The following is a 15,036-nucleotide window of genomic DNA, read 5'->3' on the forward strand; positions in this document are numbered from 1 at the left end:
GAATTTACCTTTTACCTGAAACTGGCCATTATAATAATGTTTGATAACTAAATAAAGAAATGATATTTAGGCTTCTATAATTAGAATCTGTTCCTACTGCCATTAAAATCAATGGGAGTTTTGCCATTGACTTTAGTGGAAGTAGGAACAGGCTCCTAGTATTATGCAGATTTAGGCCATAAATATAATTTTGTCTTATGATTCTAGAAGCATCTGTAGCAAGCCAAAAATAATGTAGTTTCCCTATGAACCTCTGTTTCAGGAAATGGAGAGCATTCTGCTTGATGACTTCCTGGAAGATGTCACTATACAATATTTGAAGTCAGTCAGATTGTTCAGTAAAAATGTTAAGCTCTGGCTGCTTACTGTTTTGGAAGATTTTCCACTCTTACTACGAATGTCCAAAATCAAAGGTATGCATCAGTAATAGAGAAATTATAAGTGGATGGATAGATGGATGGATAGAAATTGTTCAAAACTTTATAACAAATCTATTTTTAAGCTCCACCTACAATGCAAAGAAGACTGTTATTAAACCATTTTTAAATATGATTTTAAAAACTTTCAGGTGGTATGATTTTTATACCTCTGAGGACTGGGATTAATTTGGTTACAACCAAAAATAAGTAGTCTCAAACAATTTGTAAAAACAGTTTTAACCAAATTATGTCCAGTCAATGCTAAACCATGCTAAGTACGAGTGTTTATAAAACTTTTTGTAAAATCTGTGCCTTGGCATGGTCTCTTTGGCATTGTCAATGATTATGAATAATGTGCAGAGACGGTAGATCATAGTTAGAAATATCTGAATCTGACAGCAAGGTCTATCTTAAAGCTATAGTACATCACCAGCATTTTGGTAAACAAACTAAATTACTGAGTGCAACTTTACAAACAACAGATAAATAGTGATACCATTTTGTAAGCTGTAACAAACTTCAAAATTCCTATTCATTTATGAAATTATATGCAGAGTTGGTAGCATCCTCTATTATTAAGGTTGCCCAACACTTCCCATTATGAAACCCTGTATTCAGTTTCTTATAACTTTGCTAAACTTTAAAAATTTGGGTTGAAATTTTCCATGCTAGGTGACTGCCTACAACTGAATTTTCTTGGAAAATTTCACGGGGAACAGTTCAGTCATTTATGAGAACAAGGTTAGGAGAAAATATGTTGTTTTGTCCATGTTAAAAAATCTGAAGCATTTTCTTTCTTTATTATTAATTATTATCAGTCATCATCATCATCAACATCATAGCACCTGGGAGGCCAGACATGTACCAGAGCCCCACTGTGCTACATGCTGTACAAACACGGAACAAAAAGACAATATCTGCCCCAAAGAGCTTGCAATCTAAGACCAAAGACAACAGATGGATACAGACAGACAGATGGGGCAGTACAAGGAAACATCCAGCATGATAAGCAGTGGTCTCAGCACACTGGCAGCCTAACTGTTGTCAATTTTTTGTAGGCCTTACAGCAAAGTACAGTTTTAAGGAGGATTTTGAAGGTGGATAATGAGGTTGCTCTGTGGATGTTTATAGGGAACTTCTCCCAAGCATGAGGGGCAGCATGGCAGAAAGCATATAGGTGTTTGTTAGAAAATTTTAAGAAGTGGGTGATGATGGCTGACACCATGGGATGATCAGAGTGGGAGTCAACTTTTCATTACTGAATGAGAGATGTTAGGTAGGGTGGAGATAGGTCATGAAGGGCCTTGAAAGTGAAGAGAAATGGTGTATGTTTGATAAGATAGTGGAGAGGGAGCCAGTGAAGGGATGCAAAGAGAGGGGTGACATAGTCAAAGTCTAGGAGAATAATCTTTGCAGCAGCTTCTGAATGAATAGCAAGGGCAAGGGAAGATGATGTTGCAGTAATTGAGATGCAAGATGATGAGAGCTTGGACATGAGTTTTAGCTGTGTGGATGGATACAAAAGGCTGTATCTTAGAGGTATTATGCAGAAAGAATCTGCAAGACTTAGACATAGCCTGGATGTGAGGACATAGGAAGAGGTCTGAGTTGAAGGTAACACCCAAATTACTGGACTGAGTGGCAGAGAAGATGGTCATGTTGCCAGTGATTGAGAAAGGAGATAATGGGAAGGGTTTGGGTAGAAGATTAGGAGCTCTTTTTTGCCATGTTGAGCTTGATGGCTGATGGCTAGACATCCACAAGATGATGTCTGAGAGACAGGCTGAGATTTTAATTTGGACAGAAGGAGACATGTCTGGAGTAGAGGTAGATCTCTGAAATACTCTAGCACCCTCATCGTGCCTTGAAATTTGACCAAGAGGGAAGAGGAGGTTTTGTGTCAGGGATGTGCCTTATGCTGTCCCTGTGAAAATCAGCCCAAATTTGGCCAAGTTATGATCTTTGAAAAATTTCAGTTTGCACATGCTTACTAGATTTACAAGAGATCATCAGCTAAAATCTCTCACTGAGCATGCTCCATTCCCTCACAGCTCCTAGTAGGGTGACCAAATGTCCCAATTTTATAGGGACAGACCCGATTGTCTGCTAACTGCAAGCTTTAGAATGATAGGGCTGAATCCTACAAGATGCTGAGTACCTCAACTGTCTTTGAAGTCAAGGCACTAAATACCTTGCAGGATTAAGCCCTCAGCCTTTCACATTGCTCCCTCAGGGGCCATTTTCTAAATTATAATAAAATCTGTCTTCATAAATGTGCTTTAGAATTTAAAATGTCAATGATAAGAAACACCTGCCTCTTCCTCCTTAACAGAAGTTACTGTGTTTGTAAAAAGACTAAGAAGAAAGACGTATCTTTCTAATATGGCAAAGGTATGTTTTATGTACTTTTTAAAACCAGAACCCATAAAGCACAAGGCTTGAACACCTCCCACGTAATAAGCCTGACCTAATTTTTCGTTATGTATTTTACACACTCTTTTTATAATATAATAACAAAACATTTCTTATGTTTGTGCATTGTTACAAGCCATGATTGGCAGACAAATCATGCCTCCTAAGTCCACACACGGAGAGCACTCTCTTTTGCACTGTTTACCACTCTGGATCCTGCAGAAGCCTCTCAAATAAAGTCAGGATCCATGCTGGGGGAATCAGTGGAGACTAGCCAAACTTGTACAGGATGGTGGCTGCACATTGTCCTCCCTCAAATCCCAGGAGATGATACAGCCTGAAGTTGTTACATAATAGGTTGCATTTAGTACTCCCCCTCCCGCCATTTCAGGGTGCTGAAGCCATCATGCGTGGGGCAATTTCTGGTACCACAGCTGTAATGAAGCCACACTAGCAGGGAGCTGAGGAGGAGGAGTTCAAGATAGAGTTCAAACTGTTTCAGAGACACAAAGCCTTTGCATGGATCCAAGGGGATCAGTCAGGTGTGGAGACATGCCTGTGCCCTTTTCCACTGGGCTAGGCCATCCTCACCACTCCATCCCCAATAGGACAATCAGCAAGGATCTCTGCAAGCTTGCTTTCACTCATCTTTCCTCCTCAGGGTCACCTTCGATGGGGTTTTGTCACGGGAGGGATGATCTTGGTCTAAAACTGGAAATATAAGATCAGGGGTCAGCAATCTTTGGCACGTGGCTTGCCAGGGTAAGCACCCTGGCAGGACGGGCCAGTTTGTTTACCTGCCGCGTCGGCAGGTTCAGCCAATCGCGGCTCCCACTGGCCGCGGTTCGCCGTCCCAGGCCAATGGGAGTGGCAGAAAGCAGCACGGGAGAGGGATGTGCTGGCCGCAGCTTCCCGACACCCCCAATGGCCTGGGGCATGGCAGGTAAACAAACTGGCCCAGCCCACCAGGGTGCTTACCCTGGTGAGCTGTGTGTCAGAGGTTGCCGACCCCTGTATAAGATCAATGACAGTGTGTGTCTCCCACTCCTTGTTGGCCCCACAGTGCTATTCTTCCTAAATAAAATGACAAGAAAAACTTCAGCAAGGAGCTGGCTTTTTAACCTCATAACTAGTGTGTTGTATATTTTATAACAAATTGTATTTATTTATGGCTAGACTGCAAGGTGGGCTGCACTTCTCTCCCCTCCTTTGCATGAGCTACCTTTACATTGGGTCTAGATTTGGAGGGATAAAGAGTACTGCACATTTGCTTACTCTACCCCAAGCAGATAGGCATGGAGTGGGCAGGGAGGAGGAGGGAAATGGGTGGCGTCTCCAATATGCAGACTAACAAAGGTGAGCCAAAATACCAGTGGTAATTACTACCCACCTCTTCACCCTGCTCCCACCCCTCCAGTGCAAGGGGAGTCAGAGCTGCCTCTACCTAAGTCTGGCCTTTCATTTAATTTATTGAAAACCATATCAGCAGCAAAATAAAAAAGACACAATTTAAAAAACTAAAAATAGATCAAACATTTTTAAAAACCAAATTGCCCCTTTGCACACACACCAGGCCTGTCCAGTGAGGGGACAAGCATTCTCAATTCCCACTGACTGCAGCATGCCTTAAGGGTGCTGAATACCTTGAAAAGGTCAGGCCCACACATCCCTAATCACTATTTCTTATGCACCTTAGAGAACGAGTGCTAGACTCAGGGTGCCTACAACTCCCATTAATTCAAAATTTGTTTATTTAGATTTACTGGGCTTGTTTTGTCACTGTCAATTTTACATTTCAGATCTCAAAGATAGGGCTGCTGTTATATTTTCTGTGGAAAACTGGCTGTGAATTTAATTGAGACACACACATCAATGTCCGTTGCCATTGAGGAAAAGTTAGTTCTGATACACCTTTTCAGTCTTCAGTCTTTATAAGACTACAATATTCTTTGATATAAGAGCAACAGGCTCACATACCCAAAATTCACTAGGCTAGTTTATTTTATATTGGTCAATATTGTCTGCTCCACTTGCTCAAGAATACAGAATATAGTTGCGAAGTAGTTCATCAGTTGCTGAACATTCTGTGAGGAAAATTTGAAATGTGCCTAACTAGTGTTTTAGAGACTAGACTGTTTGTGTAATGTCATTAAACTCCATGTTCTAACTTAACACTGAACAAGGGGTACTTTTTGACAGAGAAGGGTTTAACAAAATTAAAGGGACTTCCTTTTTTTTCGTTATTTATAGACAATGAGAATAGTCTTGAACAACAGCAGCAGAGTTACTATTTTAAAATCAGACTTGAATGCCATCATCAACCAGGGAATTGTGGACATTCCTGGAAACCCCTTGCAAAATAAGTTTAGAACTATGGATGAAATGGAAAGTGACATGGAACTCAAATGTAATATTTTTATATCTTTTCTATTCATTGAAGCACTTGGCTCACATGTTATTTAAGCTTTAGCATTTCCCCATGTTTGTTTATTCATGATCTGTCCTAATTGGAAGCGTAGTCTTGCTATAACACTCACAGGTCCAGTACAATTGAGATTGGTGCATATAACATTATCCCCTACGCATTAAAGGATAAGAATGATAAGCTTTCAGTTATGGTTCTGTCTTACAGTTTCTGTAGCAGCAGCAGCATTTTTATGTCATTATAACAACTTACTTTGAGCAAAATGTTGACAAATGAGTATATCTATGTTTTATTGTTGTCTTTAATAAAAAAGAATGGAGAATTACATTTTGCATGATCCTGTATTATTAACCAAATCACACTACATTATATTCAAATGGACAGATTTGAATATTGTACAATGAACAGGACAAAGGTTATTGACCTTGCAATCTGTGTCTTTATACATTGTCATTTATAAACAACAAAATGCAACGTTTCTATGGAGCAATGACATAATACATTTGCCATTATAATGAATAATGATAGGACTAATGACAAGTTTAATTCTTAGAGTAATGGCTGCCATTTAAATTAGGTCTGGTCTACACCGGGGGGTGGAGGGAGAGAATCGATCTAAGATACACAACTTCGGCTACTGTCTTCTCTCCCATCCTCACGGCGTGGGATCAACAGCCGCGGCTCCCCCATCAACTCTGCTTCCATCTCTTGCTCTGGTGGAGTTCCAGAGTCGATGGCAGAGCGTTCGGGGATCGATTTATCACATCTCAGCGAGACACAATAAATCGATCCCCGATAAATCGATCACTACCCACCAATCCGGCTGGTAGTGTGGACGTACCCTTAGTGAGAGATGGGCAACTTGGTCTACTGGACTGAACATATGACTGGAAAAGAAAATCTTGAGTTTTGTTCCTGGTTCTGCCCCTGACTTGCTATGTGAATTTGGACATTTCATCTCTCTGTGATTCTTTTTCCTAGTTCACAGAATATTTGAGAGAACTAATTAGATTATGCTTATATAATGCTTTAAAAATCCAAAACACTTTGTAAATGCAAAGTATTATTGCTACTAGAATTAGTGAGTACCTTATTTTTACAGAAGTGGATTTATTGATTGTTCTTGAACCTTCTTGAAGGAAGAAGACACAGGGACAAATTCTACTCTCAGTTGTACTGGTATAAACCCAAAGTAACTTTACTTTTGTTACAGAATAATATTGACTTATAATATAGTAATAATATAGTATAGCATTTGGCTTAGTGTGTTAATTTGCAAACATTTTGCTTTTGCCACATCTGAACTGAGTTTGGGCAACGATGGCTAAATTTTTGATTTCTCAGCAAAATTTCAGAAACTCCTTTTATCATTTGAAAGCAATTGTCTCCACATTAGCAGGTGAAAAAGACAGCTTTGTGAATCAAGTGAAAACTTAAATTAATAATCTGATAGTGTTTACAAGCTCAGTCCCTCCATTCTCCTTTCACATTTGAAATAACCTCTACTCTTAGAGGCCAGAACCTGCCACCCTTACTCATAGTGAATAGTCATGTATTACAATGATGGAAAAGGACATGAACTTGAACAGAATGGAATTAATTTCAGAGTTAGGTGCCACCTTGCATTAATGGGGGTGTCAAAATCTGGTCCAAAATGTATTAATTATATGTTATGAGCAGTTGTTTAATGTATTTTTGTTTACTTTACTGCTAAAGAGAAGTGTAAACCAAATGCTGCAAGCAATGCATATTCCTTTTATATTTTATAGGCTTGAGTAACTTGATTTCCTTGCTGGATACTGCCACAGATGTTAGGGTTTTCCTGAACTGTATGTCTTCAAATCTTCAGGCTTTTGTCATTCAGGTACAAAATTAACTCATTATTTAAAAAAGAAAAAAACAATCATAAGAACATAAGAATGGCCCTACCGGGTCAGACAAAAGGTCCATCTAGCCCAGTATCCTGTCTTCCGACAGTGGCCAATGCCAGGTGCCCCAGAGGGAATGAACAGAACAGGTAATCATCAAGCGATCCATTCCCTGTCACCCATTCCCAGCTTCTGGCAAAATCACACCATTTATCATATGTTTGTCTTTCATGTTACAGTCAAGTCAGTTGTTATCCTGCTTGTCAGTAGTTTGCAGCAGTGGTATTGCATACCAATACTCAGACTAGATTATCAAGATTACATAAATTATGTAAAAGAAGAAAGCAATTGTCAGACAAAAATTCCATCTTTGCATGCATCTTGTATAATCACGCAGCTGGGAATGCAAGTATCTGGTCTAACTTCATATCCATGACACATTACCTTCCTTTATAACCTAAAAGCTATAAGAAAAGGCAGATAAGACTGAGAACTATGCTTCATGATTTAGGAGATGCTAAAATCTGAGCAGCTGGTAGAAAAGTGACTTTTCCTACTGAAATAGCTGTGCCTATAGAAATGGATGTAACTATCTTAATACTGTGCATACGTCTTCCCTTGCCTCACCAGCCTTTCAGTATTTCCTCCAGTGGTAGATGAGAATTATCAGTAGCTGCAGTGGTGCTGGCAGTTTGGGCTAGATGGGATAATCATGTAAATTTAAATGGACTTATGTACTTTTTTTTTCTCCTTCGAAGGAGCAGGGGAAGCTGTACTCCCTGTTAATTAATTATTCCTTGTTAGTTCCTGCTGTGATTTTTTTAAAAGTAATAATAGTACTTTGAACTTCTATAGCATCTTCCCTCAGAGGATCTCAGACTGCTTGTACTGTTTTTATTTCTGTATACAAATTGCTTGTGAAGTCTTCAGTACTACATGTACATTCTTTATTTGACCTTATCATGAGTCAAGTCATTGTCTATTTACAGCCAAGCAAGAATAAAGAAGAGTTTAGAAAATTAGCAGCTAACTTCCAACTGAGATGGAACTTCCTCTTAACTGCAGTAAGCAAGGCTATGACACTGTGCCATACAGACAGTTTTGGTAAGTGAGAGCTTTTTTCGTGCTCCATGCTGCAATGAACATAGGCCCAGATCTTTGTCCCCTTTGTGTCAGAAAAGTCAGTGCCAATCTCTCTTTGGCATTGACTCCTAAACCTCCAGCAGGCCCTTACTTTAAGGACATTTCAAGGTCTGGTCTCAGTTGCCTTCAGGCATAAGGAAAAGATGAAGAAGAGAAGCACTCAGAGGCCTTTAACTATTCTCTTGACTTGCTGTCCAGATCTGATATTTGCTTAAGGAGGGCAATTCTGCAATTCTTGTTTAATTAAAACTCCTTAGCCCATCCTCCTGGGGATTGCACCGACAACTACACTTCTACAAGTGGAAATATGTAGAGACCATCTCAAAGAAGAAAAAATGGTTACCTGCCTTATTCATAGATTTTTTTTAAGGCCATAAGGGACTACTGTGATCATTCAGCCTGACTATCTGCATAACACATCACCACACACTTCCCTGAATTAGTTTCTGCTTCGAGTTGAATAGCTGTGATTGAACTAGAGTACATCTTTTAGAAAAACATCCAGTCTTGATTTAGACATTTCCAGTCATGGAGAACCCACCACAACACTTGGTAAATTGTTCCAGTGGTTAATTACACACACTTACAAATTTGCCCCTTATTTCTAGTCTGAATTTATGTAGCTTCAACTTCCAGTAACTGGATTTTGTTATACCTTTGCCTGCTAGATAGAAGAGCCCTCTATTATCCAATTTGTGTTTCCCACATCGGTACTTCTGATCAGGGATCAGCAACCTTTGGCCCGCGCCGCTTCCTACAGCCCTCATTGGCCTAGGACGGCAAACCGTGGCCAGTGGGAGCCACGATCGGCCGAATCTGTGGATGTGACAGGTAAACAAACTGGCCCGGCCCGCTAGGGTGCTTAGCCTGGTGGGCCGCGTGCCAAAGGTTGCCGATCCCTGCTCTAGGTTGTGATCTAATCATCTTTTAATCTTCTGTTTGTTAAACTAAGTAGATTGAGTCTCTCACAATAAGGAATGTTTTCCAATCCTTTAATCATTCTTGTGGCCCCCCTGTGAACTCTCTCCAATTTTTTAACATCCTTCTTGAAGTGGGAAAACCAAAAGTGGACACACTAATCCAGTAGCAGTTGCACCAGTGTGAAATACAGAGGTAATATAACATCCCTACTCCTCCTTGATATTCCCCTGTTTATACATCCAAGGATCCCATTATTAGCCCTTTTGGCCACAGCATTGCACTGAGAACTGAAGTTCAGCTGACTATCCACCATGACCCTCAAGTTTTTCAGAGTCATGGCTTCCCAGGGTAATGTCCTCTGTCCCGTAAGTGAGGCCTACATTTTTTGTTCCTAGAGCATAATCCAATAAGAGCAGAGGCAGTTTTCAATTAAAAATTAACAAGTTCCTAGGCACAGCACCTTGATTGAAGATCTTTCCTAGTTTATGCCCATGTAAAGTGTTCATTCCTTGTTAAGATTATTATTAATTGCTTATTTAGTGCCAACAATGTGCTTGGTGTGGAACAAGCCACGGAAGAAGACTTGGTCTTTGCTGAGTGGGATTTACAGTCCAGTGAAATCAACAAGGGTCTTTCCATGGGCTTCAATGGACTTCGGCGCAGGCTCCAAGTTAGGCTTTTCAGCGAGCCTCAAACTATGCAATCAGTAGGATTTTTTGTTTGGGGAGGGCTGGAATTATTAATCAGTGTGAGCAAGGCTACACAGATGATGGGAAGTTGTTAAGCCTTGCAAAAGAAGGAAGATGGACAACCACACTGTCCCATATTGTTAAAATAAGGGGGATGCCCTTTAGTCCATGTTTAAAATCTGTACTTAGTGCATATTCTGCCTGCATGTTGGTGAGCAGGCACACGTAGTTCAAGATTTCTTATTCGGTGAGTACTATGCTCCAAATTCTATTAATATAATGACACCATTGGTTTGCAAAGGAAGATGTAACTGGTTAGGTATTTATATGAAACTCTAAAAGTGATGATGTTGCAAGTGATTTTTGTTGTTGTTTAAACCTAGGATCCTGGCATTTGTTTAATTTGCTACTTTTGGAATATGTTATTCACATTCTCCAATCCCATATAGAGGAGGAAGGAGATGGAACTCTCTCAGACATTCAGCACAATGATTCATCTACCCAGCTAGTTCATGAACCTGCTCACCTTTGGGACAATTTTTCTGCTGAGCAGTTTCGAGCCAGAGCCCCAGAGCCAACTCGGGTAACTCTGACACAGAGCCAGAGTGATGTTAATCTAAACAGCATTATTCTCAGGGTCCTGAGCTGTCTGGTAGACTCAGCCACAGGCAACAAGGTAAAAGTAACAATACATTTGTTTAACAATAAAATAGAATTAATTTTCAAAACCCAACTGCAAGAGATGATGGCGTGTGTGGATGTGTATTGAACATCTAAGAGTAATATAAATAATATTGTACATATGTGAGAGTTTTCAGATTTCTTCTTCATATACTGGCAGCATACATCTTAAATCTTTCTAGAAAGCAGCAGCTAATGGAACTGGACACATGTTAATTGCACTAAGATTCAGATATAATGTTATATTATAAGGAGTTGTACCCTGACCCCACTCCAGTTCCTTTGCTGCCAACCATATCTCCCAAGATTTACCACCTTATACACGTCTTCAGTGACAAGAGTGGAAAGGTACTGGATTGGAGTCAGGGCCACTGCTTCTTTCGGTCAGCACATACAGTGCTACAAGTGAGCATCGACATGGCCTCACAGTGGCATCAGAACCTGCATTCTGTCAGCTTCAGCAGAACACCACACAACCCAGGTATCCCATCTCTACTAGCAGCCAATGGTGTTATGCAACCCCACTCATCTGCCCAGCCCCATTATGCTTCCCACCTTCAACCTCCCGATCCTTACCTTCTCCCTCTACTTTGTCCTTCTCCTTCCCTATGCCTTTCCCCTAAACCACTCTACTTTCCATTTTCCTGCATTCTCCCCCTCTGCTCCTCCTTTCACATAACTCCCACATCCCTCTCTCGTCACCCCAACTCTACTACTCCATCAAAAAATAAATCACTTTAGAATGCAGGTTTTGGTATCACTGGATCAGGAGAAACAGGGTCTGTAAAGGTGCTGCTGGTGCTGTGTTCACTTCTGCGATTGTTGCAGAAACTGCAAGAGAGCTGGAGCTTATGGAGCTCCACCCCAAGAACGCCATAAGGAGGAGTCAACTGATAATGGGGAGCCGCATAGTGGTGGGTGCTGCTGGCACCTCGTGTCTCTGGGACAAACAGATTTCTTGACATAACCTTGTCTTCTCCTTGTCTTCACGAAACTCCTCCATCTCTCCTGTCTGTCCAAAGTGCTGCAGCCAAAATCACCTCCCTCTCTCATCCCTTCAACCATATCACCCCCAATGTGGGTCACTTCCTGGTTTCCTGTTCCTCTGTATACCAAGGGTAAATTTCTTACCTTTGCACACAAACCCCTACCTTATGCAGCCTCTGCAAATATCTGAGCTGGTCTCCTTCTGCCTTTCCCTTCTTCCGCTTCTGCTCTGCCAACACCAGTCTCCAGACTCTTCATCTTCTTCTCTCACAGGCATCTCCATGCTTTCTTCCAAGCAGCCTGTTATGCTTGGAAAACCTGTTTGTCACACTTCCACCTTCATCTTCTTGAAGTCACTGCTGAAAACACAGTTCTTCTGTGAAGCCTACAAAAAATGAGAGGAAGGATTAGGAATAATAGTCATAAATAAAAACCCTTGAATCAGAACCATCAATATGTGTCTATGTCTTACTGATTTCAGAGTAGCAATCATGTTAGTCTGTATCCGCGAAAAGAACAAGAGTACTTGTAGCACCTTAGAGACTAACAAATTTGTTTGAGCATAAGCTTTCATGGGCTACAGCCCACTTCATTGGATGCATAGACTGGAACATACAGCAAGAAGATATTTATACATACAGAGAACATGAAAAGGGGGAAGTAGCCATACCAACTGTAAGAGGCCAATCAACTGAGATGAGCTATCATCAGCAGGAGGGAAAAAAGGTCTTACTGAGTAACTCTGTAATATTATTATCACCCTTGTCCTTTCTCCTCTCTCCCATCTCTGTCTGTTTATGACCCTCACTTGCTGAATGTAGAAGACTACAATTTTTGGCATAGGGGCCATGTTTTTACTTGCTATTTTGAAAGGCACAGCACAGTTCTGAATACATAAACATCATCATTAATAATAATCATCTGGAAAATGGGTAAATATCAAGTTGTTTATTACAGAGCTTGCACCGTCTTTCCCTCAGCATGAGTAATGTTCATTCATCCATAAAACCCCAGCCTACACACTCTATGCTTTCTCTGTTTACCGTTACCAAATTAAAATCTCATTCAGCTGCACGCCTGCAGTAGGTTTATCTGCAGAGCACTGTGCTGTAGTCAGTTCTACACCTACATTACATACAACACACTGTAAATCACAGGAAAGAGACTTAGGTATCTTATAACCTCAATGGACAACAATGGCAAATAAGCAAATCAAATGCTTTGATTTTTTAAATGGATAGAAAAAATAAGGAAATAGTTAACTGCATTATAGAAATCACTGGTGTGTCCTCATCTCAAATACTCTTATCAAAAAGGATACAAATGTGTTAATTAAAATGATTAGAGGCAAGGTAAATCCCTGGCCCCAAAGAAGTCAATGGTAAGAGTCCTATTGACTTTAATGAGACCAAGATTTCACCCTAACGAGGTATGCCACAGGAGCAAAGATTGAAAGGACTAGGGTTACTTATTTTGAAAAAGAGAAGAATAAGAGGGATATGACAGGGTATATACAATTATATATTATTATACTAAAGGCTAGTCTGGTGATTCTGTTAAACATATCCCACATTATGAGGAGACTTAATTAAATGAGAAGGTAAAAAATTTGGGGGCACAATCCTGCAAGCACCTATGCATATGAATAATCTCACTGAATTCAGCAACACTAATCATGTGCATAAAGTTATTCACAGACATCATAATACCTAATTCTTATACAGTGCTTTGCATCAGTAGAGCTCAAAGCACTTCACTGTCTATATTGTAGATATATTTACAACACACCTGTAAGGCAGGGAAATACTATTATCCCTATTTTACAGATGGGAAAACGGAGGCACAGAGAGGCTAAGTGACTTGCCCAGGGTCACTCAGGAAGGCTGTGGCAGAGCAGGGACTCACTCCTGGGTCTCCCATTTCCTAAGTTAGTGCCCTAATCACTGGATCATCCTTTTAAACATAAGTGTTTGCAGGAGCAGGCCCTTGAAACAGATAACAGAAAAGACATTTTATTCAATAACAGGAGGAGCAGGTATATAATCTCTCCACAGTGATAATATTTACACTTCCATATTTTATTTGCAGCTCATCCAAGTCATGTTGGAAGACAAAGTTACTAAAAGTTCAGTTAAACTAAATCTTCCAGTTGGAAAGGAAGCACTTGTTACTCTGAAAGATGGACAGAGATTTATTATTCACACCTATGATTCACAGCAGAGTTGCACTAGCATTTGTTACAGGGAAATCCAAACAGACTTATAAGAATTGTTTACAGGGGATTTATTGTACTTACTTGTATGCTTAATATAGATTTAAGAAAAATGTTTTATTTTTCTGTGAAATGAAAGGGCTTTTTTCTGTAAATACTAGCTACAGAACTGTGTTAAAGTATTATTTATTTATTATTTATTTAAAGTTTTCATGTATTTAAATGTTTGGCTTATTTGAGTAAATATATAAGAAATCCTAACATGGTATGTACCTGCCTGCTTGGTTTTTGTTCTTCTCTGTTTCTCATAGCTCTGTCATCAACAATGTTAAAAACCTACCTGAAACCACAATGCCAAAGAAAGTCAACAGGAACTATGGAATGGACTATTAACCCCATTAAAATTCTTTTTTGTGTCTACAATATGGACGCCAGAGTTGAGGCTGCTATTTTGTCTTTGATCTATCCTATTGTGCTAGGTATCTCAATTTATACAGAGCTCAGCTCTAATCTCAGATCCATGGACATGTGTTGCCATGAATCTTGGAAAAAATCCTGCTGAACTTCCCATTTCTGCAGAATACTGTGGAGTCAGTATCTCACACACAATGTTATTAGTTAATACAGAATAGGTCCTATAATATGTAATTGATTTTCCCATATGTCCAACACAAAATGATCTCAGTTTGCTGTCTGACCACAACACAAGCAGAATTATACAGAAAATATTGGGAGATACTGGAAATAAATGTGTATAAATTTTGTGGTTTTCTACAGGATACTAAATTTATATCACACCAGTATTTGCTTTGGTAGACTGACTAGCTGTGATGTGGGCAACACTTGGGAATTAGCTCTTTCAAATAGTTTTAAGAAGCATTAGTATAGGAAGTTGATCCCACCACGTAGAAGGCTACTTGATTAGAGCTCCCCTGACATTCCCTCTTTCTGCTTTTGGAAATCCTCACTTATCTTTCATATGCCTCCAAGTGGTTCTCAGCCCAGCCATTGGGAGGGAACTCAGAAGTGAGGACAGTCCAGATAAACTGACAAAGGGTCAGGTTGGGGTTATTTGCTAGAGAAAAAGGGGAGGGGTTCATTCTGTTGTGGGGATGAGATTAAAAGTCTGGAGATTTTACATATGTTGGGGAAAGAAGGTGATTGAGGGTCAGAAAAGCAAGCCTTCGTGCCTTTAAAAATATCTCCTATTTTCATTTTTGCAAGGATGCTTGTAAATTAAGATGAAATATTGCAGATCTGTGAGTCTGATAAATAGCAC

General features: G+C 40.0%; 1 protein-coding gene across 1 annotated transcript in view; it reads left to right on the plus strand.

The window, feature by feature from the left end:
* The window catches only part of RFX8 (RFX family member 8, lacking RFX DNA binding domain), a 52,709-nt gene extending 38,893 nt beyond the window's left edge, over positions 1–13,816 (plus strand). Inside the window, exons 9-15 of the mRNA XM_030570129.1 lie at positions 263–413; positions 2,752–2,810; positions 5,082–5,238; positions 7,026–7,120; positions 8,114–8,228; positions 10,261–10,553; positions 13,634–13,816. Coding sequence (XP_030425989.1) covers positions 263–413; positions 2,752–2,810; positions 5,082–5,238; positions 7,026–7,120; positions 8,114–8,228; positions 10,261–10,553; positions 13,634–13,810 — 1,047 coding nt within the window. The 3' untranslated portion in view covers positions 13,811–13,816. The remainder of the gene's footprint in view (positions 1–262; positions 414–2,751; positions 2,811–5,081; positions 5,239–7,025; positions 7,121–8,113; positions 8,229–10,260; positions 10,554–13,633) is intronic.
* Positions 13,817–15,036: the final 1,220 nt, after the last annotated feature.

This window comes from Gopherus evgoodei, chromosome 1 (genome assembly GCF_007399415.2).
Source record: "Gopherus evgoodei ecotype Sinaloan lineage chromosome 1, rGopEvg1_v1.p, whole genome shotgun sequence".
Taxonomy (NCBI): Eukaryota; Metazoa; Chordata; order Testudines; family Testudinidae; genus Gopherus; species Gopherus evgoodei.